This window comes from Plectropomus leopardus, chromosome 3 (genome assembly GCF_026936395.1).
Source record: "Plectropomus leopardus strain MGB_pleo_1.0 chromosome 3, ASM2693639v1, whole genome shotgun sequence".
NCBI lineage: Eukaryota > Metazoa > Chordata > Actinopteri > Perciformes > Serranidae > Plectropomus > Plectropomus leopardus.
In genome coordinates, this window is record NC_142178.1 from 12,575,035 (window position 1) to 12,598,137 (window position 23,103).

General features: G+C 40.9%; 1 protein-coding gene and 1 non-coding gene across 8 annotated transcripts in view; one reads left to right on the forward strand and one right to left on the reverse strand.

Moving 5' to 3' along the window:
- Window positions 1-20,534, reverse strand: part of LOC121941842 (nucleosome-remodeling factor subunit BPTF-like) — a 58,232-nt gene extending 37,698 nt beyond the window's left edge. For 2 of the 7 annotated variants that reach the window (XM_088075648.1, XM_088075646.1), the window contains exons 1-12: window positions 19,661-20,534; window positions 15,353-16,175; window positions 10,361-10,412; window positions 9,883-10,051; window positions 6,422-6,664; window positions 5,541-5,750; window positions 4,140-4,328; window positions 3,529-3,701; window positions 3,017-3,193; window positions 1,979-2,160; window positions 1,656-1,787; window positions 194-323 (exon numbers count right to left, since the gene is read on the reverse strand). In XM_088075648.1, coding sequence (XP_087931774.1) covers window positions 194-323; window positions 1,656-1,787; window positions 1,979-2,160; window positions 3,017-3,193; window positions 3,529-3,701; window positions 4,140-4,328; window positions 5,541-5,750; window positions 6,422-6,664; window positions 9,883-10,051; window positions 10,361-10,412; window positions 15,353-16,175; window positions 19,661-20,237 — 3,057 coding nt within the window. In that variant the 5' untranslated portion in view covers window positions 20,238-20,534. The remainder of the gene's footprint in view (window positions 1-193; window positions 324-1,655; window positions 1,788-1,978; window positions 2,161-3,016; window positions 3,194-3,528; window positions 3,702-4,139; window positions 4,329-5,540; window positions 5,751-6,421; window positions 6,665-9,882; window positions 10,052-10,360; window positions 10,413-15,352; window positions 16,176-19,660) is intronic. The other 5 variants (XM_042484742.2, XM_088075649.1, XM_088075647.1 and 2 more) reach the window with 4 other exon arrangements.
- Window positions 20,535-22,994: 2,460 nt separating this feature from the next.
- On the forward strand, window positions 22,995-23,076 carry trnas-aga (transfer RNA serine (anticodon AGA)). The gene has a single exon. It is a non-coding gene; the product is annotated as a tRNA-Ser (tRNA).
- Window positions 23,077-23,103: the final 27 nt, after the last annotated feature.

Here is a 23,103-nt window from a genome sequence, read left to right on the forward strand (position 1 = left end):
TGTGGCCAGTGATGGTGGTCCGATCTCAGTCTGATATGCTTAGTATGTGTGAAGTATAGTGTGTGAAGAGGGTGTTCCTTGTGCGCATGAAGGGCAACAGAATATCTAACTTCTAACATGTTTAATTAATCTTGTACCAGGTTAAAATAGTCAAGTGAAAAGCGCAATTGTGTGAGTACAGTATGCAACCTACCTGGTGTTTAACTGGAAAGGTGTACTTGACCCAGGTGGCCTGTTGCATTGTCTCCTCATCCTCCAGCTTTTTCTCCCTCTTCTTCACTTTCTCCTTCTCCTCACGCTCCATAGATGTCATGCGGTTTAACCTGAAAACACATGATAATAAAATGATTCATTCTAAATGCGCAAGACAAGTAATGTAGAGGAAATGTTTTTTTAACAGAAAAACCTTTTCTGTGAGGTCTCAATCTAAAATTTGTGTTCATAAGTCAAACACACAAATGTGAACATATTTGTGTGTTTGGCATATGAACACAAAATCTCAGATTTTCAACTTAAATTTCATTTTTTTTCCTAAATATTAGGTATAAGTGGAATTGAAAAGATTCTTGAGAAATGTAAAAGTATTATTAAAGCCCTAATGACTTACACCAAAACCTTTTACTTTAGGACAGATTTATACAAAATTAGTGACTACATTTGGGACAAAAAATAATTTTACATGAGACAAACTCCTTTTTGGGCCTCTACTTTCAATAATCAGAACTTTTTATAACAAATTACTAATATGGAAAACTGAGTGTAGCTGCTAGAAAAGCAATTACAAAGAAATGACTTAAGCCAGACACACTATGGTGAACTGGTAAGATGCCATTTATGAAATCTTTGTAATGGAAAGAATTACATTCTCAACAAGGCTTAAGAAATTAAATTTGAGGAAATTTGGAAGAAATGGAAAACGTTTATTTCCTCCAAAAACCCATCTTTTGTTTAGATTTGTGTATTGAATTAAAAAAATTAAGTTTTAAATTATAACCATGTATTTATCTCAAATAAGTGTTCTATTTTTGTTCTATGATTACACTGTAAAAGGCTTAAAACACTTCTTAACTAAAGATGACTGTGTGGCATGCTGCTGTTAAACATTATTAAAAAGGGGGGAAAAGTCAAAAAAATAAATAAAGCCCTGACTGAAAATGAGCAGATGACAGTTGCTCTTGAAACACACGCTGGTCCTACAAGTCGCTGAAAAACTCTCTTTGCCCACAGTTCAGTCACACACATTCTGATCCTAACCTTGTGAAAATTTGGACAATCACTTCTTTAAAAGAGGCGCTGTGGTGTTGAAGCTGTAGTAGAGGCAGAGGTGGGTGGCAATGGTAGTGGACTTGCAGTCTAAATATTATGCCTCACAGCGAGGGTGGGCCTTTTGATCTGATCTGGTTATGATTGCCTCTGCCTGCTGAACTGACCACACACCCCCCTGTGTATATGGTGCAGGCTTGTTTGAGTTTTTATCTTTTTTGGAAGTATTTGAATGTCTTGCATTGAAGCGAGACTTGTGGATGGATTCTGTAACTGATTTTGTTTATGTTTGATTGGGAAATGATATCACAGTGCAAAAGCACAGATTTATGTACACAATTAGAGTGGACAGTACAAACACAGACACGTATGTATAAGACGTATGTGTGTACCTGGTATGGCCCAGTGAGTCCTTCCAGACAGGCAGCATGGCCACAGGTTTGATGGCACACTCCAGGATGGCCAGAGCCAGAGCAAACTCTCTGGCCTTACTGCACATCTGAACCGCTTTGATCCAGTTGGTCCTGCAAAATAAGGAAAAGAACATTTTTGAGCTAAAACATGGTGTGCTTTTACTTTTGGAAAAAGTTCATTTTTTTCTGACCATTTCTTTCATGTCTACACATAAGATGGTATAAGCACAAAAAGCAATCCCCACTGAACATTTTGTATGGTTATGAAACACACAGCAAGCTAACACAAGAATCCGTGGTACCTGTGTGAGGCCCAGTTCGGGTGCATGAACGGTGCTGGAACATTGTTCTCCAGCTGGATGATGGTGAGTCTCAGCGTGGAGATGGTCAGAACCTTAGAGCCATGAATAGACCCGTTCCACTTAAACTCTCCTGCTGGTGTCATGCAGAACTTGTGGGAGAGATGCCGCCTCTTGTCATGGTCCTGATGAAAAGACAAATTAAGTTGGATCTACTCAGGGATTAAGTTAATGAACACTTCACCCACAGAATGATCATTTGTTTATCAATTACTCACCCCGTGTTACGTTGAATTTGTAAAGAAAAATGTGTTTTTCTCACATTTCTTGGTGGGGAACAAAGAATGAGAAAATGGAGAAAATGCTTGATGAATTGATGTAAAGGGGGGCGTGTCTAACACGCCAGCAAAAACATCTGTTTAGAAACTCTCACACAACTCATGGTGTATAATCCAGGTCCCATTTATCCAACTGTATTATTATTACTTCCCAAACACATGCATTTTGGCTTCAAATGCACTTGCATATGCACTTTTCCAAAAACATTACTAATTAATAGACTTGCACACGAGGGGCGCACCTGGGCAAATGCCAAGTGTGCTATTTGTCTGTGTGTGAGTCTGTCTGACCATCGTGTTTTAAATAGAAAGGTTTTCACAAAATGCATGTGTTCAGGAAGTGGTGAGCATACAACTGGATAAATGAGACTTGGATTATACTGCACGAGCTGTGTGAGAGCTTGTAAATAGATATGATACAGTTTTTCTGTTAAACGTAGTCCCCTCTGGCTTCAATTCATCAAGAATTGTTTCTGTTTTTAGTTTCATTCATTCTTTCCTTCAAGAATTCAACATAAGCACTGACTAAATGATCATTTTGTGGGAGAAATATTCCTTTAAGCATCACAATTCACCATCAGCTTCATATCATCTTTGTTAGTGAATATCAGTTGATTAAACAATTGGTTGCAGCTCTAATTTTAACATTAGAGTATTTCTGAAAATTCAAACAGCACAAACAGCAAGTTGTGGTGCTACTTGCCTCTCTGTGCTGGTGCTTGTTGAGGGCCACAGTGTTGGTGCTGTACTGGTTATGATAGATGCGGTATTTCCCCTCCTGGCCAAGCTTGAAGTATTGGCTGAGTGTCCCCTTCATCACCACCTCCTTGCCACGCATGCTGACACGGGTGACATCCCCTTGTGCATTTACTACTAGTACCTGTAGAATAAAAGAAAATGAGTCCCTACGGTTTATCACAGACTGCCTTTTTTGCAACAAAGTTGACGTTCCAACATACTTTCTGTTGCAATCAGCTATTCTGGATAAAACAAGCATCCTCATTACACACACTGACACTGAAGCCTTGAAATGAGCTTTGATTTGTTCGCTCTTGCTCATCTGCATCAAAGGCCCCGGATTAATGGATGAATGAAATTTCATTTTGTTCACTTTGGAGAATGTTTTAGTGCCTGAAGATCACAGGTAACTCAACCCTAAGGCTGTAAGCCTCATGTTCATACAAACACTTCATCATCATCCACGGCTCTTCTCACCTCTTTGCCCTCCTTGAAGCCCTTGTTAGCTTCATGAACAGCTGCAGCTACCTGCTGGTTCTTCATCTGGCTAAGCTTGCTGTCAGGGTTCCTCAGCCGAGTCACCATGCGAGTGGCCGCAGACTTTCTACTGCTGAGACCTGTCTCACCGTTGGCTGAGTCTTTACTGTCCCCTGGAAACATAATACCAAGATCAATCAAAGACAGAAGACGACACGTCTTACACTCTTGTAAAGGCTATTTTAAGCCGTATGATGTGCAATAATCAAGACCTCAGTGGTAACATAAATATAGCTGTGATATGTTTGTTTTCCTTTTTTCGTACAGAGAACACTACTGTGTAAAATGTGCTGCTTGTCTGTTTCAGGGACTATTAACTGGAACGAACAATGTGTAGATGACTAGTGGGATATAGAGGACTAGATACTGGCTTCTAACCTGACAGTGTTTTAACTTTCGCTTTTTCTGTCTTTTCTATACATGTGTTTGTGCAAATAAACAATTAAAAAACACAGAGTCCTGTCTACAGCTGTATAACAGAAACTGCCATCGAAGATATCCATGATATTACAAAAACCAAGAAATAATTGTGAGGTATTGCTTTGTCACACCTGTGTCATCAAGGCTAGCCAGGGATGACTGCGAGGACTTGTCCAACAGGTCTGGAGGTTCAGGACCTCTGGGAGGGACCAGAGCTCCAATGCTGCTGTTACTGTTCTCCTCGCTGACCTGGGACGGCTGGCTCAGGCTAGGGACGCCATCTCCGCTGACAGGGACTGAATCTGATGATGGGTTTTCTGCTGTTTAGACAGAAAATAAGAAAACGGACTGACTGTTACATAAACAAGACTAGCTTTGTCTAGATGTTATTCTTGCTGTCATCAGTCATCTTCTGAGACATCTTTCAGGGTGAGTTTTAGTGTTGCAGCAAGGAACATGCGTAAGCCTGTGCTAAGACTGCACTATAAAGACAAACAGTTGCATCAAAACTGTCAAAAATGACAAATAAATCAAAGGTTCTGTAAATATAGAAACTCAGTCTTAATATAGACACAAAACTTTCTTGTGATAGTTCTAAGATTGTTTGGGTTGTGGCTCCCTCTACTGATACGTTGTGAGTAATGCATGCATCACACAACCAGTTCAGATGGAGGGATGGGTCACTTGAAAGCAATGGGTGACTGCTCTAGGCAAGGCTCCAACAAGGCTTGCAAATACATGACTACACTGACAACAACAATGAATAATGAAGCCCTGTTATTAAGGGTGAATGTGTGCAGATCATCACTGAGCAGTTTTTCAACAAAGGCACTACGGAAACAGAACAGGGGTGGAAATCACAGAGTAATGTTATGTTTACACCACAAGCGACACAGCAACAGGCCAAAAGTCATTTTCAAAGGAAGCCTGTAGCATGAAGGTACAAACTGATGCATAAAACTTGGCGCTGTGGATGAGTGTGATGCGCTGCAAACGCCTCAGTGTTAAAAATATTGATATTTGGAGCCAGTGTATCGATGATGTACAGCAAGAGTAAATAATATGATAGAATTCTGTATCCATATTTTTGTCCCACCCAGAAAGTTGTCTCTTTTTATAAGAATTATTGTGTCAGGCAACATAATTGCTGTTCCCATGTGATCGGCTGTGAAGGCTTGGTTTTGGTCATGCAGCGACAATGGCATCTGATTGCAAATCAATTGGTGCAATCAGCTTCTCAGCTCTGGAGACAAAAAAGGCATGAGGAAAGCATTCCAAGGCTGAAGCCGGGTTTGAAGAAATACATTTAAAAAAAGAACAATTGAACACAAAAGCCGGCAGCTGAAATGAGCCACATGCAAAGAGGCAGGCTGAGAAATGGTCAGGAGGAGCGCCAAAGCTCTGGGGGTATAAGGCGGAACAAAAAAGTCACTGGTATGAGATTCATCACACAATGCTGTGAAGCTGCAGTGAAGTAGATCGCCAAAAAGAGCGTAATGAGGTCAACTTCACCCTGAGATGTCCTTGTATACCTTCTTTGTTGCTAGAGACTTCCATTTGGGAACATCCCGCTATCAGAGGCTCTATGGTGGAGGCCAGGGGCTTTGGAGCCTCAGAGGCCAGGCTATAGCTCACGGTGGTGGGGATGGTTTGTGTCGGGGCGGAGGTTGCTGGAAGTATAGGTCCGTCTGAGATGCTACTGCCACTACTGCCTTCTTGGCCAGTGGGTGGAGCTTCAACGACTACAGACGAACAGCAGCAATGTTGTCATTATTGTGGATTTTATAATGCATACATAAATTGGAAACAACGGAGAGAGGCAGTGATGGTTGGGGCTGAAAAATATGATCAAGCCATAAAATCACTTATCAATTGGGAAAAAGAGTTTGCAAATTGTTGGCAAAGCTACATATACTTTCTATAAAAATGTATCTTAGTTTAAATACGGTTTTTAAGATGAATGCAATCATGCATTTTTGGGACTGCATGCAGATATTTATACCCAATATGCTCTCGAGGTCAATCCTCCCAAAGTTATGAGCCTTTTGTTGTGCTGCCCATGCAGTAAATGTCTTATTATTCTGTAAAAGGGCCACTTTATTGCACTGGATAATACACATCCAGCAAGACACACATATAAATTAAAATGTGTGCTTTGTGAGTGCCAAAATTGTCACTTGGGTCTTGAAAAAAAAGTAAGCATTTCTAATTGCTCTGAGAGCCATATAACAACAGAATTGATTCTCAAATCAATAACTAATTACACCATTGTGATGATGTCCTTCTCTACAAGTCTCAAAAACACAACAGAGCAGTGGAGGTAATCAGACCCAGAGGAACAGCTTTTCGGGTCATACATTTTTTTGAGCTACATGCACTGGTTGTACATGTGAAATAAAAACATCATAAATACCTCCGCCATCCTTTTTCTCTTCCATGGCCTTTTCTTTTGTCTCCTCCTCCTCCTCTTTCAGATCTTTGACCTTGCCCTCCTGTTGCCCCTCGTCCCTCAGCTTGTCCTCTTCACCTTCCTTCTCCACATCCACCTCCTTCTTCTCCTTCTCCAGCCGTGCTTTCTGCGCCTCCTCGGCCGCCCGTCTCTTCACCTCCTCCAGCTCCTCCTCCTTCTTGGCCCTCAACCGCTCCAGGATCTCCTCTGGATAAAAAAAAGAGGACGTCAACAAAAGACAATGGATTTAAGACAAAAGAAATGAAAGGCTGAGCCAATAATTATAGTGTGATTATCATTAAATCACACTCAGCGATGTGATCAACAACACAAGAACGCAGACAATGTAATCTGTCAGAATGTGAGTTGTCTAAAAGGCATAATTTTGGAAAATACTGAGAACAACCTTTACAAAACTTGGTGTGCAAAACCTAGAGGAAATTCAATTAGTATAAACTGTAATTGTACAGTAGCCGTTTTGTGTTTCAATCGTCAAGTGAATTTTAAGTGAATTTTTAAAATGTTGCCATATAAGTAAATAAGTTGCCAGTATAAACTATACTCATGCATGGCTGTAAATTGCAAGTAAACAGATTAGAAGAAGAACAGGTTGCTAACCAGAATACAGGAAAATGGAGAGAAGTCTTGGGAAGCATGCTTTATTTGTCAAGTTTTGTCAGCTAGTTTTGGCCATGTTTGGAGACATATTAAGACGCTGATAGCAGAAACAGCTGGTCAGTCATGTGAGTTAAATGTTTGCTTTATTGGAACTTAATCAGCCAAGGCGTTTTCATACTCATTTGTTGCATCAGCTCTTTTTCGAAAAAGGCAAAACAACCTCAACCCGCTGTAAAAAAAAACAAACTTTTTTTTTTATCAAATCTTGTAGTTTCCATACTGAGTTTCTAAGGGAATGCAAAGGAAACAGGACCTTTGATGAATAAATCACAAAAGACATATTAAAAGCCACAATAGTGCTGAAACAAACAGATTCAAGATGTCAACTCAAGGCAACCTGGCCAAAATTAATACTAACAGACAAAGAGGGGGTGTTTTTGGGCTACTTTATGATGCGCTTTAACTATTTATTTTAACCCAAAACTAGGAGAGACACAGAATGTCACTCTTATTATTCTCCTTATTCAGACTTCACACATGGTAGCAGAACCAGACTCTTTAAAGGATTAGCATTACATAATCTGCATGTAAAATCAATAAACATATACATACATGCTTGTTAAAGTTGAGCAATTAACATCCTAACTTAAAGTATAATTAGATTTTAATGAGTGGTCGAAAAGTGCACAATGACACTATGCTGTGTTTTAGATTGATCATTACAGCGTTAATGTGTAGAAGCAGTGATAGTCATGTACTGAAAGATAATCAACATGTTGGGTCACTGATACAGTAGAGTATGACTCATCAGTAGCACCATTACAGATTTAGCCATAAACATAAAACCTCCATCTGCACTGAAAAGCAATTTGTAAGAATTGAACAAAGCAGGAATGGAGGGAAGCATTTTAAAGTCAGATATGAGATATAATGTCCTATTCTGTCCCATAAATCATCAAAATGATGAGAGCAGGATAAAGGAGACAGAAAAACGTATGATGAAAACTTCAAATCCTGAAGCTAAAATACTCAGGAAAACAGGAGAATTCAAAAAATCCTAAATTATTTCTTTCTTTTACCACTGAAGCAGACAACATTATATGAGTCTGTGTTACAGAATCTGTGGTTACGTTGTTTCTGTTTAATATATTAAGCTGGACATCATTATCTAACAGTGTTTAATCTGTCTCATCCAAAAGGAAATCTGGCATCAATCAGATCAAACAGTACAGCATGCAAATGTTGAGGTTTTGCTTTTGTGGACCAGAAACCAGGAAACAACATCTTGTTTGTTAAATGTTTCCTTTTGTTTCATCAATGCTGGTTTACAAATGCAGAACAATGGCACTGGATGACAGAGTATATCTTCAGTTTCACACTTACCACCAAGTCTACACGTATATTCCAACAGTATCATAGGGCTTACTACTGGAGCTTTCACAAAATGTTTTACAGATTTTTGATAAACATAAGTACTGTGGAAACAATGACTAAGTGGAAAAAGGAAATAATAGAACAGCTGGAACAGTCTGATAATTTCACAAAACACATCACTTAATTGTAATTCAGCCTTTAAAACCAGGAAAAGACGACACTTATGATATTGCGATATCCAAAATATAGGAAGATACCTAGTCACAGCTAATCGCTATGTTGAAATAATATCGATACATGGCCCAGCCCAACTTCAGTGCGCCTTAGCAGGTCTCTGAAACTCTCCAACAGCGACGGAAACCATTCTCAAAAAAGACTTCCCTCATTTGATGTTGATGATGGTGGTGGGAAGCGCTGTTGAAACTCATACGTCCAAAACAGATTGTGACTGTATGTGAATTGCATAATATTACAATGCAGTTCGCCAGTGTGGAAGGATCTGCATTTGTTGTTTTAGCACTCATTGATTCATTTTTTTTCCCCCATGAATTTGTCACCTATCCCTTTCTGTGCACAGCAGATGCTAGATAGATGTGCTAGTTTCCTCTCAAGCTGTTGCATCACAAGTCAAAACCATGTACAGCAGTACTTGCTGCGGTGGTATACTGGTTTCATAGTACACCATGCTATGAAAACTGATGGTTATCATAATAAAATTGCAACCAGACAGAGAATCTCACCTGTGTGTGTGCATCTCCTTTCTTCATTGACTGACTTCAGTCTTTTGACACATATTTCCACTAAAAATGCTTTTAATTGCAATACAGCCTTTTTTTCAGCCAAAAAAATAAACCCACTTCTGTTTCATTAACATGAGGGTCATTGTAACTGATAATAATAATAATTGTAGCATACTGCAATATTTTCTGAGACCATCATTCTGTATTGTACCGTAAAAAAAAAGCAGCACCATTTAAATTGTTCCGACACTCATTTGTTATGAACGTCTACCTCAAGGCAAACTGAATGCTATAAACACGATGCGTGCTCACAAAAATGCATCATTTTCAGCAAAACAGCAAGCAATAAACATACACATGGGTTAAGTGGACAACCTACAGACAGAAAGCAACGGGTGAGGGACTAAAGGGAAGCTCAGGAGCTGGATACTGGCCAAACTGGGACCAGAGTAAGGTTACATAATAGCCTGGTGATTCCTATGGTCCAGCCATCTATGACTGGGTGGCATTCATGAGTGGGGGGGGGGTGGGGTGGGCAGAGGAGTGGGAGGACAGATAGAGAAAGAGAGAGAGAAGAAAAAAAAAACCTTTCCCTTTTTTTTTCATGATTAAACTCAGCGACAGAAAGCATCTCTGATCCTTTGCAACCCGGTGTATGTTTTTCAAATGCAGAAAGAATGAAAAACTCTTTACCATTGGCGGCAGTGAGGTAACACTTGTTGCTGCCACGGGCCTTGTTGGTTAGGTCCTCAGTGATGTCCATGTGCGCGTGCACCTCATCCCTGATCTCCTCAAGCGCCGCATACAGGTCGGCCTCCCAGTACTCCTTATCCAAACAGTCTATGAGTTCAGCTAGCTGGACCTGGGAAGGGCAGAGTTAAGGGAAGGTTCAATAAGTGCAATACACAAGTAGGTTAATGCAATGACAGCTGCACTGCTAAAACACTGATAATAATAATAATAATTTTATCTATATAACAACTTTCAAAACAACCATTACAAAAAGTGCATATTAAAGATAGTTTGAATGCATTTTGTTAACTAAACAAAGAGCAGAGTTGTAAAAATATTATGTAAGAAATTAAGAAGAGTATTTTTAAAATTAAATCATTTACTTTTATTGTATGGGATGCTTACATCCCCAGAAAGAAAAATGATGAGTTGCATTTACCTTGGTGCTGTAGTACCAGATGGCTTTGTCCTCCTGCTCACCATCCTCCTCACTGTAGGGGAGACAACAAGAGCAGAGACAGGAGGGGGAAAAAATTAGGAGACACAACACACTAGAAGATAGACGCTTTATATATGCATGCTTTCTGTAGGCTGTTGTGTGGCTGCATGTTTTTAAAGCCATTCGCTTGTTTGCCTTTCCTCTCTTCAGTGTGAAAACACTGAATTGCAGTACAGCCATTTGTCTAAATCAAAATATTTACATCACATGCATGTGCAAGATATGAATATGCTTTCCATAAATCAGAGGCGACCTGGCATTTGTCATGCCAGCAATTACTTTTTGAAGCACTCCAGGTACTTGACATTAATTTAGATCCGTCCACTATAGACTTTAATTTTGATGGATCGCCTGCTTGACTGATGATCATCAATATAGTCATTCATTATTGGCAAGTCACCAATTAACCTAACTTGCATGTCTGGACTGTGAGACAAAGCCAGAGAACCTGGAGAAAACCCACAATGACATAAGGAAAACATGCACACTCTTTCTGTGAGACGACAGCCACCCATCAACACGTTGGACCTCACAAAAAATATGAATGCCTATTTCCATCTCTCTGTTGTGATACACTGCTGTCATATTCATGGCCAACGAACAAGACATCCATTACACAACCAAATTCATATGAGCAGGTGTGAACAGCTGAGCAAAACGCGTAAGGTGTCGTTGGAAAACGAAGAACAATTAATCCACTGAAGAATCTTGGCACGCTTCAAAACTGCCAATCACACTTTGATTTGTTCAATTGTTCTTCAAGTGATCCTCATCTCATTTTGCCAGATTTATTCATCAGTGTGGAAAATGACAAGGAGCCTTATTTTATGTAATGGACAAAATGATACAGATATTGCATACTAGGGTTGCATAATATATCTCTTTTAATCGTCATCCTTGTGCAACAAACACAACCCGAAAAACTTCAATATTGCACTTTGATATACATAATTACGTCTGATTCGTGTCTTGCTGCTAACTCTGATCAGTCAGACAAAGCACTCATCGTAAAGCATCATCTGATTGGTCAAAATCTGCACACATGTCAGTGAGGTTTATTACACCAGTGTTGATGTACTACTCTGCATGTTCAAAGGAGGAAAGTGTGAAAAGATGAGTTCGGACAAAAGTGCTCGTGCCAGAGAGGAACTGGTGCCCAAAAAGTTGCACATCAGGCGAGTGGCAATATTTTGGATACACCGTGAGATGATGTGGAACAGGCACAATAATGTAAGTATTGTAATATAGGTAATATAGCTCTTTTTTCATCATCACTATTGCATATCACATATTTTCCTCATATTGCACAACTTTATTAGATTTGTATTGTATGTAAGTATGCTGCAGCTGTAAAACATTTGTTATAGAGCTACAGTGTATGTCTAGTCACGGGGCTGGCTCGAGTCTCACAGGTCTCTTGGCAACAAAATCTCAATATCAACTAATCATAAAGGTTAAGGGTGTTTTCTAAGAGCACTGCAACTTAATGTTTTGAAAGTGTTTCCCAAAACAAGCACTTCAGGGCCAATCCACATGCTTGGCTGTCTGGAGCATTTTAGAAATGTTGGCTGTCCATGGTGCTGAAGACAATTATCAGCTGATTTTAAAGTTACTTGCTGTATTATTCTCTTTGTAGAAATTCATACATATGCTACATAAAGCACAAACTGTAAAATATAATATGCGTGGCAGGGTGGTGTTAAGATTGAAATCAATATCACAAACATGAATTTGTACTGACCTATCTTAACTCTAACTCTGTTAGTTTTTATTACAACATGCTTCACAATATAGTATATCTAAATATATAGAATTAGTCATTAAAATATATCATACAATTTTTATATGAATAAAATCCCAGTGACGATAAATAATAATACCAAATGGTAACCTGGCCCTACTAAATTATTTAAATGACTTTAAATTTAATCTAAATGATTAAAACATTGTGAATTTCAATATTCTGTGAAAACATCAGCTCTTCTGCAGCTTCCTATGAAAATGTTTGTACCAGTAGGACACTGAGGGTGAACTGTACTGATTAACAGGACACCTTGTCTTCTGCAAAGGTCCAACACAACAAGAAATATTGACAAGGACATTTTTAAACTTTTAGAGTTTATGTAGGAGCAGCAACAGAGCGGAATATTTGACAGTTTTTTGCTCAACATGGTCCATGCCAAGACGCTGAACACTGAGGCTGTGTAACAGTAGTGTCTATTCAGCATCCTTGCAGGACTTCACTGGAGGCACATGCACGCACACATACACGCATATGCATGCACGCACGCACACACGCATGCACACACACACACACACACACACACACACACACACACACACACACACACACGCGCACGCACGCACACACACAAACACACACTTCTGTGCACATCATTCACTGCACGTACATCCAGTCACACAAACTTTCCTCTGTGCACGCTACTTGTATGCACAAACACACACAGGCTCTGTGAAGATCGGTAATGCAGCACCTGCTGGGAGCCAATTCAGTGAGCAGGACGAAGCAGAAAAAAATAAAGAGACCAGAATGCAGCAATGACAAACCTCAGGCCACCCAACCTTTTAAATCTTATATTGTTAAGGTGATCCATTATGGTTTATGTACCGGGCCTTCTGCTGCTGCTGACCCAGCACACATACCATCTGTGACTGCTCAATACCAAGATAATTTGCGAACGTATGGGCCCAATACTGCTGATGGTCAGGTTATATTAAATCCTATGGATGGATGCACTTATTTTTGGTTTAATTAACAGCAGGTCTTGCCACACTGAGGATCTGTACTCTCACGCGAGAGCTTCAGTTTGTGGTATCCTTCACTTTGCACTAGACCTGTTACAATAGCTTCTTTTGGTGGATGATATATTAAAGATATTTTTAGGGCTTTTAGTGCCTTTATTTGAAAGGACAGGTGTAGCATGAAAGGGGGAGAGAGAGTGGATGACATGCAGCAAACGGCTGGGGCCGGACTCGAACCCGCGGTCGCTGAGGTGAGGACACAGCCTCTGTACATGGGGCGCCTGCTCTACCAACTCAGCCACCGGACGCCCCAGAAATAACTGTGATAAATGATATAATTCTTTTTATTTGGCTTAAGCTCAGTGAAAAATATGCCGAGACACTAAGCATAAGTCTTATTATGTTTGGGAAAATCCTGTTGTTCCTGTTCCAGTTCTGGAATCACATTGGCTAAAATGTTGGTGACGTTACTGGGTAAATAGAAATGTTTGTAAACAACACATGGACATGACCTTGACCATTTTTGATTACCTCGATAAGTTGAAAACTAAATTATTGTGACAGACCTACTCTGCACCAAAACACTCAATGCTTTTTGTCACTGGGAATAAAAGTACAGCAGTGACAAAATGTGGTGTTCTTTTCACATTCCTGAGCTACATCATGGTTTATTAAACTGGATATGGAAGTTGTTTAAAGGGGGCTTTACTCCAACTTTAGACCTGTAGTGTATAACATGTTCAGCAATACTGTTCTCCTTTATCACATTCATGGTAATTCATGGTATGCATTCATGGATGATCCAGTCAATTTAAATTGGTTAGTACATGTCATTAAGGAGACAACTGTTGAGGTACAAAAATTCAATTAAAAGTCAAGATGAAATGGCATTTTGAGAGTATCTAGCTTTGGTATCATGGCGTATTTCCGAGTGAAACAGGACAGGCAGGCAGAATATAACGTTAGGAGGATATGATTTGGTTGCTGAAAAGAGGGCTTGTCATAATAACAGTGAAACGTGGATGGTGTAACACCAGCGGGAAAGTAGTATCCATCTGGTAGAGAGATGATGCCCATTGTGTGCTCCATGTAACGTTAGTTGCTGAAGCAGTCCACTGTAAAATGCATTGTGCATAGTCTGGAGCTGTCACTGATACCAGTTTCATCATAGTGATTAAATTTTAACAAGAGGGCCCCTCACCACAGTATTTTGGGGAAATGAAGACACACTGATGTACCACGCTGTTGCTAGCTAGCTAACTAATAAATAGATCTGTGCAACTTAAAGTCGCAGATTGATTGGCTGGCATTGGTTGCTACTAGCTCATGTAAGCGCACATCGTATTTTGTTTTACAGGAAGAAAACATGGTATAAGAACACAAGGAAATAGTTTTTCTGTATTTTTTGGCATATATTGTTAAAAAGGGTGCACAAAATGACCTGGGGATGTGATCTAAAGGACATTTTTCATTTCACATCAACTTTAATGTTATTTATAGTTAGTGGTTGTTTAGTGATAAACAATTCTGAGGTTAAGCAATCATGTGTATAAACTATAGGTGCAAACATAAGTATCTGTGATTTTCACGGACGAACCTATGACAACACTGATCCTCTCATGAATGGAGGGGGATCAGACACGAGTTGCACATGTGCCCAGTAAAGCTTGAGACTCCTATATTAACAATCTCTACATAAATGACTGGGACCACGTAAACTGATCCATAAATACTGTGGTACAACAGCTGCACAGAAAGCAGCTACAGTACATATTGTATCAGAAATTGCAGCACAGGAATGTGCAGAGAGGGAATAACAGGATTACTGGCTATATCTCTCTTTTTCATGGTGTTGTTCATAACTGTACATGCAGATGGATTGTGACATTCATAAACACTTTGTAAGACACAGAGTTATGTGACAGCTTTGGACACTCACTGCTTTGGAGCTTATTAAACTGCTTTAAAAGTGCTCTTTTCTACTAGTTAAGCTTGCAGCCAAATACTCGATGAAAACAGCAAATTCTGAAAATTTGGGCAAATGTGTGAGTTGGTTGTGTGTTGGTAGTGTGCTGTTAGTATGCTACTACTTTGGCGAGGACTGTTGGGTAAAATCATTAGAATCATTTGCAATAATCGGAGTACATAAATGAAACATGGTGAACTTACACGACAATGCGGCGGTTAAGGAACCAGTATTTTCGGTGGTGTCGGTCATAGCCGACTGGCAGTTGTCGAATAAATGGTTTGCTCCGCTGCACTTCTGGGATGCAGTCCGCTACGCCGGGTACCTTGTGTGCCACACACACCTCACACTGCCACTCGTCCTCTGGCACTTCTTGCAAAGGCGGCTTCACACACTCCAGATGGTAAACGGCTGAACATGTCTCACAGCACAGCAGGTCACCAAGGCGATGGCACACCCTGCAGTGGTCGTCGTAGGCAACAACACCCTCCGACATTAGCTCCTCTCGGGCAATGTTGGTTGCCAGGAACTGGTCCACCAAAAACTGGAGAACTTTGACTTTGCTCTCCAATGGTTCATACGGGTAATCCTCACACTCCTGGAAAGGCAGAATGTGCCGGTACTCTGGGTCACTCTCACAGTACGCCCGCACCACCTCTGGCCAGGTCATACCGTCCACAAAATACAGAGTGGAGTTGACAGAGTCCTTCACGTCAGTGGGACCAAATGTGGTGTTGGAAGTGTCCTCCTCTCTGAGAATCGCTTTGAGCAGGGAGATGTGGGTCTCTGCCAGCAGTGTGCACTGCTCCTGGCTGGCCAACGCGGCACAGAAATCCTCAAAGCGGAACGGGGAGAGCCGCAGCACCGTGCCAAAGTTACGGAGGACTTCGTAGACGGCAGACACATTGAGGAGCTGTGAGGTAGGAACCTGGAGGTCCTCAGAGGACTTGGGAACCTCCAGGGGAGGAATGTCCTTTGCCTCAAGGATGGGAGACTGCGGTCGCAATGCCCGACTCCTTCTCCGGCCTGCAAGAGGTGAGAGGAAAAGAGCCAGGAGTGAGAAGAAGGGTGGCATACAGAACAAAAAAAGGAAATGGAGAGCAAATGTGTATATAAGAATAAAAGGACCATTGATGCTTTGAGTCAATATAAAATGTTAAAACATGACAACTGGGAGTATTTTCATTAGGTGATCTGTAGAAATCTGAGCTACAGTATAAACCTTTCCCATTGGTCAATGCAACCTAAAGCCTGAACTTTTTTGGCATCCTCAATGCATCATTAGACTGCACTCTCTGGTTTTGCACCCGCACAGGAGGACACCCCTGGTCAGACTCTGGGCAGTCGGAGTAGATACCGTCTTCCAGCTTGCCTGACGGCATTTAGGGATCCCTCAAAAGGCAACTCAATTTGCCACCAGTAATCCAAGTTTTGTTCTAATAAAAAGGGCACAATCAAAATGTACAAACATAAGTAAGATGACAACAACCTATTAATTACAAATACTACATATGACTGGTAGAACATCTAATTTAGTGGGGAATCACACATCAGTGCTATTATGAATGGGGTTATTACTATTACAATGTGGCACAGGAGAAATCACATTATAAATGGTAGACAAGCCCATGCTTGTCCAAAGATGATACGCTGAATGCTCCCGCTTGATTTATAAGCCTGGCTTTTTTCTACTGTGTAATCAATGCTTATAGTGGAGCTTATGCACTGTACCTGTATTATTCCCTCTGATGTCTGTGTACATTAACCATTTCTTTCTTTTGATGTGAACAGGTCATTCAACGTCCTCGTGACCCCGCTCCTTGCCTGTCACTGCTTGAGGATGTTATGACAAGGTGAAGAAACATTTCTTTAATCACTGTAGAATTAGTACACTATTACTATTTACTAGTCATACAGTGGATTGATGTGCTCTTCTGTCCCTTTCATGCACTCTTCACAATCTCAGTGATATTGTCGCATTATTCTACAGTGTAGGTTGCAGCATTAACTTTTCAGACAAATCAACCAATCGTACAATTTTACACCACTTCACCCACACTGTCTGCCATGTCGTTATTTAATTGTAAGTACTGCACAAACCACTGGTAAACTGGAAGTCAAGAACTGCTTTGCGAATAAATTTGTATTAGGTCCCATATGATTGTGTGGTTTAGCACTGATGTGTAAACAGAGAAACATTGATGGGACTGCAACAGATCTAGCCCCTTCACAAATGGTGACAGCCAGGGGTTAACCTGTGACAGCAGTGAACGGGTCAAACAGGGGTTGACTGCTGCCTGTGCATTATTTAGCATCAAACCAGGATTGTGTGTAATAGTGGTATGCGTGTGGGTGTGCAATGTGTTCAAAAGCAGTGTGGAAATGTGTTTATATGTCCATGGCAGTGAAAGCACAATAATGTCTAGACCACTGGTCTTACGAAAGACCCCTCACACTCGGCTGCACAATGCTGCCACGTTCACATCTTTATAAAAAACAGCCAGAGTGTCCATTGGAAGTTGAGAGGTATGTGAGTAATCCTTGAACCCCTTACATGGCATCTAAGCCTGATCAGAGTGTAATGAGGTGTTGTAGGATGAACAAAACAAGAAATACAATCTACATTAAAATGCTTCTTTCCAAATAACAATTCTGTTTCCAAGAAAATTGAATCCCAACAAGAAAGGACAAAGTCTAATGCCACGGAGTTATTAAAAGAGTGACCTTTCCTGTTGAACAGATATTGAAATGCTGGATCACCCTTTCACTATACAGTTGTGCTCTTCAATTTACACACGCATGGCAGATTTTGTTGACAATGTGACTGATTATGCAGCACCCAGACAAGCCTCAAAAGGTCTTCAACAAAGTCATTTGGAGTGATGAGACCAAAACTGAAATTTTTGGTCACGACCACAAACGTCGTTTGGAGAGGAGTCAACGGGGTCTATGACGAAAAAGTATCCTACTGTGAAGCATTGAGATGGATCTCTGATGTTTTGGGATGAGTGTCACCTACAGCGGCACAGGGAGCTTAGTCAAAATTAATGCCAGAGTGAAAGCAGCATGTTACCAGAAAATACTGGAGGACAATTTGCATTTATAAGTCTGGAAGCTATGCGTGGGACACACTAGGACTTTCCAAAACGACAATCATCCAAAACCATGAGTTGACCCTTCAGCGGCTACATCAGCAGACGAGTTCTGGACTGACCATCAGTCTCTTGACCTCAATACCATTGAACCAGTTTGTGAAGACCTCGAACTCGGATTTCATGCAAGAATACCAAAGAAAGAACAGCACCTTGCATTTTTTTGGCAAAAAAAATGGGCAGCTTTACCACCTGAGAAAATAAAGGGCCTTATCCACAACTATTACAAAAGACCGCAAGCCACCATTGATGTTAAAGGGGGCAATCCATACTAGTAAGAACCAAGGGTGTGCAAACTTTTAAACAGGAACCATCTCAGTATTTTATTTATTGCTAGGTTTTGTTTTATGGCTGTGCTGTCCTGTGATGCCTTAAACGTTTAATTGGAATCCTTTAAAAAAAAAAAAATTATGTGATCACTACTTTTTTTTTTCAAAGTCTGCCACAGTATGCAAACATAAGAGCAGAACTGTAATCCTATGTGGAATTACTCCCAGTAGCTGGCACACTGCTTCCAGTGCTTGGTTTTATATAACAGGTTATGTCAATTGATTTTTGCAGACATGATTGTCCATAAGTGAGGGCATAATGGCTCTAATTTGCTCACCTGATAAACACGGTGGTTACTATGGTAACGGTGCACCACGTAATATTCTAACGAGTTGGTGTTTGCAACAAGTGAAAAAAGAGCGCTTCTCTTCAAAACAAAGGCCTTTCAAACTCATTTAGCAGCGGTGTGCAACTAAATATGTCTTCTAGATTAGAGTTGGACAAAGTACAAAGGTCTAGATGTTTGTGGGTTAGGGTTAGAAAAAAATAATTACAATTTATGTGACAGTGCTACTGCCTCAGATTAAGTAGAACTATAAAATGTTAATCCGACGCCAATGTGAAGCAGTGTTTACAAACTGCGAGTTTTGATAGATCGTAGTCTGCATTAGTAGAAACTGCACATGCTGCACTGTGATAGCATGAAATGAAATGTTGAATGAATGAATGGAAAGTGATAAATACACTGCATACATCCAGATTCCCCGTTCGTATGAAAACGCGTTAAATGGAGCGCGCATGAAAAAGTGCGGTACAAAAAGCACGGATAAATAATTTGTTATAACATGACAACAAAAATGTGCTGATCCGACAAAAAGTCACAAACACGAGAGCCGGTTGAAGCGTGGAGCAGATCTGCAAACCAGTGGCAAGCAGAGCACACGGTAAACAAAGGCCTGTTTCTGAGTGCAAGCTCCATTTTGAACAATGCGGCTTGCTTTCTGTAATGAACTAAAGAAAAATAAAATGCACACTTTAAGTTATGCAAACATGCGGTGCTTAAGTGCGTGCACTTGCAAACGGACGTACCTGGGGTGCTACCGAGCGTGCTGTGGCTCCTAAAACTACTCTCGGTACAGTAGCTGGCATCATCATCATCCGGTAGTTCCTCCAGATAGTCAGAATCGTTTCCCAAGGCCTCCTCTTCTTCAAGATCCGACGAAGGGTTGTCGTTCAGGAGTTCGTCGTCGTCTGACCTGTAGCTTAAATTATCATCCTCCTCGTCGCTGTTGTCGTCGTAGACCACCTTGGTTTGAGGCCGCCGCCTCACTCCGCCTCTACCGCCGCGGCTGCCTCTCGACCCCCTGCCTCTCCCTCTCCCTCCTCTGCCCCGCGATGCCGCGGCCGCCACCGTGGTGGAGGCTCCAACTTTCCTGCGGCCCCGGGACGAATGAAAGTTCTCTCTACCGGAGATTTCAGTATCCACCTCCGCAGAGCCAGTGCCGCAAACGCCGCCACTTCCTCCACGTCCCCGGCCGCGTCCTCTGCCTCTTCCCCGTCCACGCATCCCTCTGCTTCGGCTGCCCCGAGAGCCGCGGACTGGCCCGGGTGAACCTTCCCGCATCACAGCTGCTTGTTTGGGCGGCCTTCCTCTTCTCCCCCTCATTGTGGGAGAGAGTCTCTGCTGTTCCGCTTCAATTTCGGTGCTTGGTTGAGCCACGCACACCGGAGAAAAGCGGGGGAGAAAGACACTAACAGGTCTGGGGACGGTTCCCGAGAAGTCTCGACCAAGCCCCGGTCTCAATTTCGGGGCGTAAAGCTCAAACTGAATGGCCGGTGTCCCGCTCTGGGTCGCCTGCAGACGCCATTTTTCTTCTCGGCTCTCCCTCCGTTGAAAACACAGCAGGCCCCAGAGCTGCGTCAACAGCGCCACACACAGCAGCAGTTAGACCGGAACACAGGTGGCCTCTCCTTCAAAGTAAAAGCAAAGCGAAAATACTAACTCAAATAATTATTAAATATAAAAAATGTGCAAACAGCATAACAAAAATATTAAAGCAGACAGTGGTGGATGACGCACCCGAAAGTCACACTTGAGTAAAAGCACATATTACATACCAGAGAATCACTTTGGTAGATGTTGAGGTCACCTGTTGAAATATTACTTGAGTAAAAGATGTAAAGTATCTGATGTATTTATTTATTCATTCAAAAAGATTGTTGTGGGGCGTTTAGCATTTAATGCGTAAGGCTGCTCAAGCGTGAAAGGTGGAGCGAGAGAGGATGATATGCAGCACAGGGGAATCGAACTCGCGTCGGCGAGACGAAGCCTCTGCACCTGTAGCGCCTGATAGCTCAGTTAGTAAAGCAAGTATCTGATATTCAATGCAACGGCATGTCCAGACTTTTATTTATTTATTTATTTTATACTGGTGTGGCCCAACCGCTGCTGCAGACACATGTCCACATAGCTTTAATTTACCATTTTGGAATTTACCTTCGACTCTACTGGCAGAATTTAAGGACAAAATGTAATTTCATTTTTTACACATAGTTGAAAAAAAGACTAATAATTGTACCTTGTATCTTGTTTCCACTCCTACTGTAATTAATACCATTGCAGCGTCTTACGTTCCTGTTTATAGTTTAGATCAAAAGATAAATAGATGTACCAATCACAACACAATAGAGTGACACTACACAAATGTAAAATAAAGCTTCCATACTGCATTAAAGAAACTGTGCCTCCAAATGTATATAGTACAGCAACAAGTATAAAGTGACAAAAAATCAATAAACCTGTGGGAGCAAACACTTGTATCAGTTTATTTATGTGAAATTAGTAAGGCTAGACTCTACTCTGGCACATTAGTGCATCTCGGGTTTAGACTGAATTGCACTTGTAAATGAAAATTCAGTTTACTCATCAAACAATTCAAACTGACTGGGCAGACAGCCAATCATAATGGGGTGGCACCTAGACACTCCCAAGACACGTCCCTGATTTCATGTACTTAAGTACTGAAAGTAAAGGTACAAGTAAATCATTTTTACAAAAAGCAAGTGGTAGGAATTTTGAGAACTATGAAGTTTATGTCTTCATAACATACACCTTAAAAATGGTATGAAACTAAAGTACAGATACTCCCACAAAATACTTAAGTACTGGAATGAAGTATTATTACACCCCTGAAAAGCGGCCCTTTATATAATTAAAATATCGATGTTAAATGCTATTTTGTGGAACATTTAACGCATTTAAACAGGTTTTCAAAATGCCATATTGAAGTGATGTGAGATGGTAGAATAGAGTTGGGAACGGGCACCGTAACGTGACTTTGTTTTCATGTTTAAAATTAAGTTAGGCTATATGATACATCTGTAAAAAAAAAAAAAAAAAAAAGGAGGCCGGTTTTGATGAGTATTCACTCCCTCCTACTCCCTTTTGGACATTAAATACTTAAGTTATTTATTATTTATTTAGTTATGTATGACGGGCATTATAGTGTTGTTTTTCTTCCTTATATCGCATAGTCCCGTTTTATTTGGCATGTTCGAAATAAAGATCTCACCTATCTGTAGCAGATCGGAAGTGCAGTTTTTATCCTAACTTTTTATCTAACTTGACACAAACAGGCCTAAGTGGCTACGAGGTCACGTGACTCACTTTTCTACAATAGACGCAATTGCCGTGCTAGTTCATAAAATTAGTTATCCATGCAAACGCTTTCTGCCAACAGTACTTTTTTGCGCCGTCTAGTCTTGTTGGGTGGCTTTAATCACAGGCGGGTCGGATGTAACTCCATCGTTAATTTTCGGCCATGTCGCCATCGTCGTCACAGCAAAGCCAAGCGAGAAGATAAGTATACGTCCGACATTTAGCTCTATTATACTAACCTAAAGAAGTCGCCACGAAAAGTTAGCTGCCCAAATATTTTCATTCTTAAAATAACAGCTGTAAATAATCCCAAACACAAATGCATTCTTTATTACCTTAGAATTAGTTTATACTTTTTCTGCGGAGGAACCTGGCTCCATTTTCGGTCAGAACTCTGAACTCTATCAGGAGCTGCTGCTGATCAAAACCTGTGCTAGAATCTAATGTGAGTGTAGCTGGATTACAAAAGAATAGCAATACAAGTGCAGTCGCGTCTCCGTTCACAATTTTTTAAATAGCACTCTCTGGGTTTGACTTAATGAGTTATATCAATTTTGGCATTCATCTTTGCTGTTGTTGCGCTTTTCTTATTAGGCAGGTAGCTACTTCACCAATAGCCTACACAGCACACAACCCAGGCTGCTGTATAAGCCAGCCACATTGTCGATACTGGCAGGATCGCATTACGATAACATAATTATTCATATCCAAAGTCATCATGATTTGATATGATTATAAAGGCACATAGTCACATATAGTGGACCAGTTGTCGTGGCCGAGTGGTTAAGGCGATGGACTAGAAATCCATTGGGGTCTCCCCGCGCAGGTTCGAATCCTGCCGACAACGAAGTGTTTTTGTTTTTGTTTTTGATCG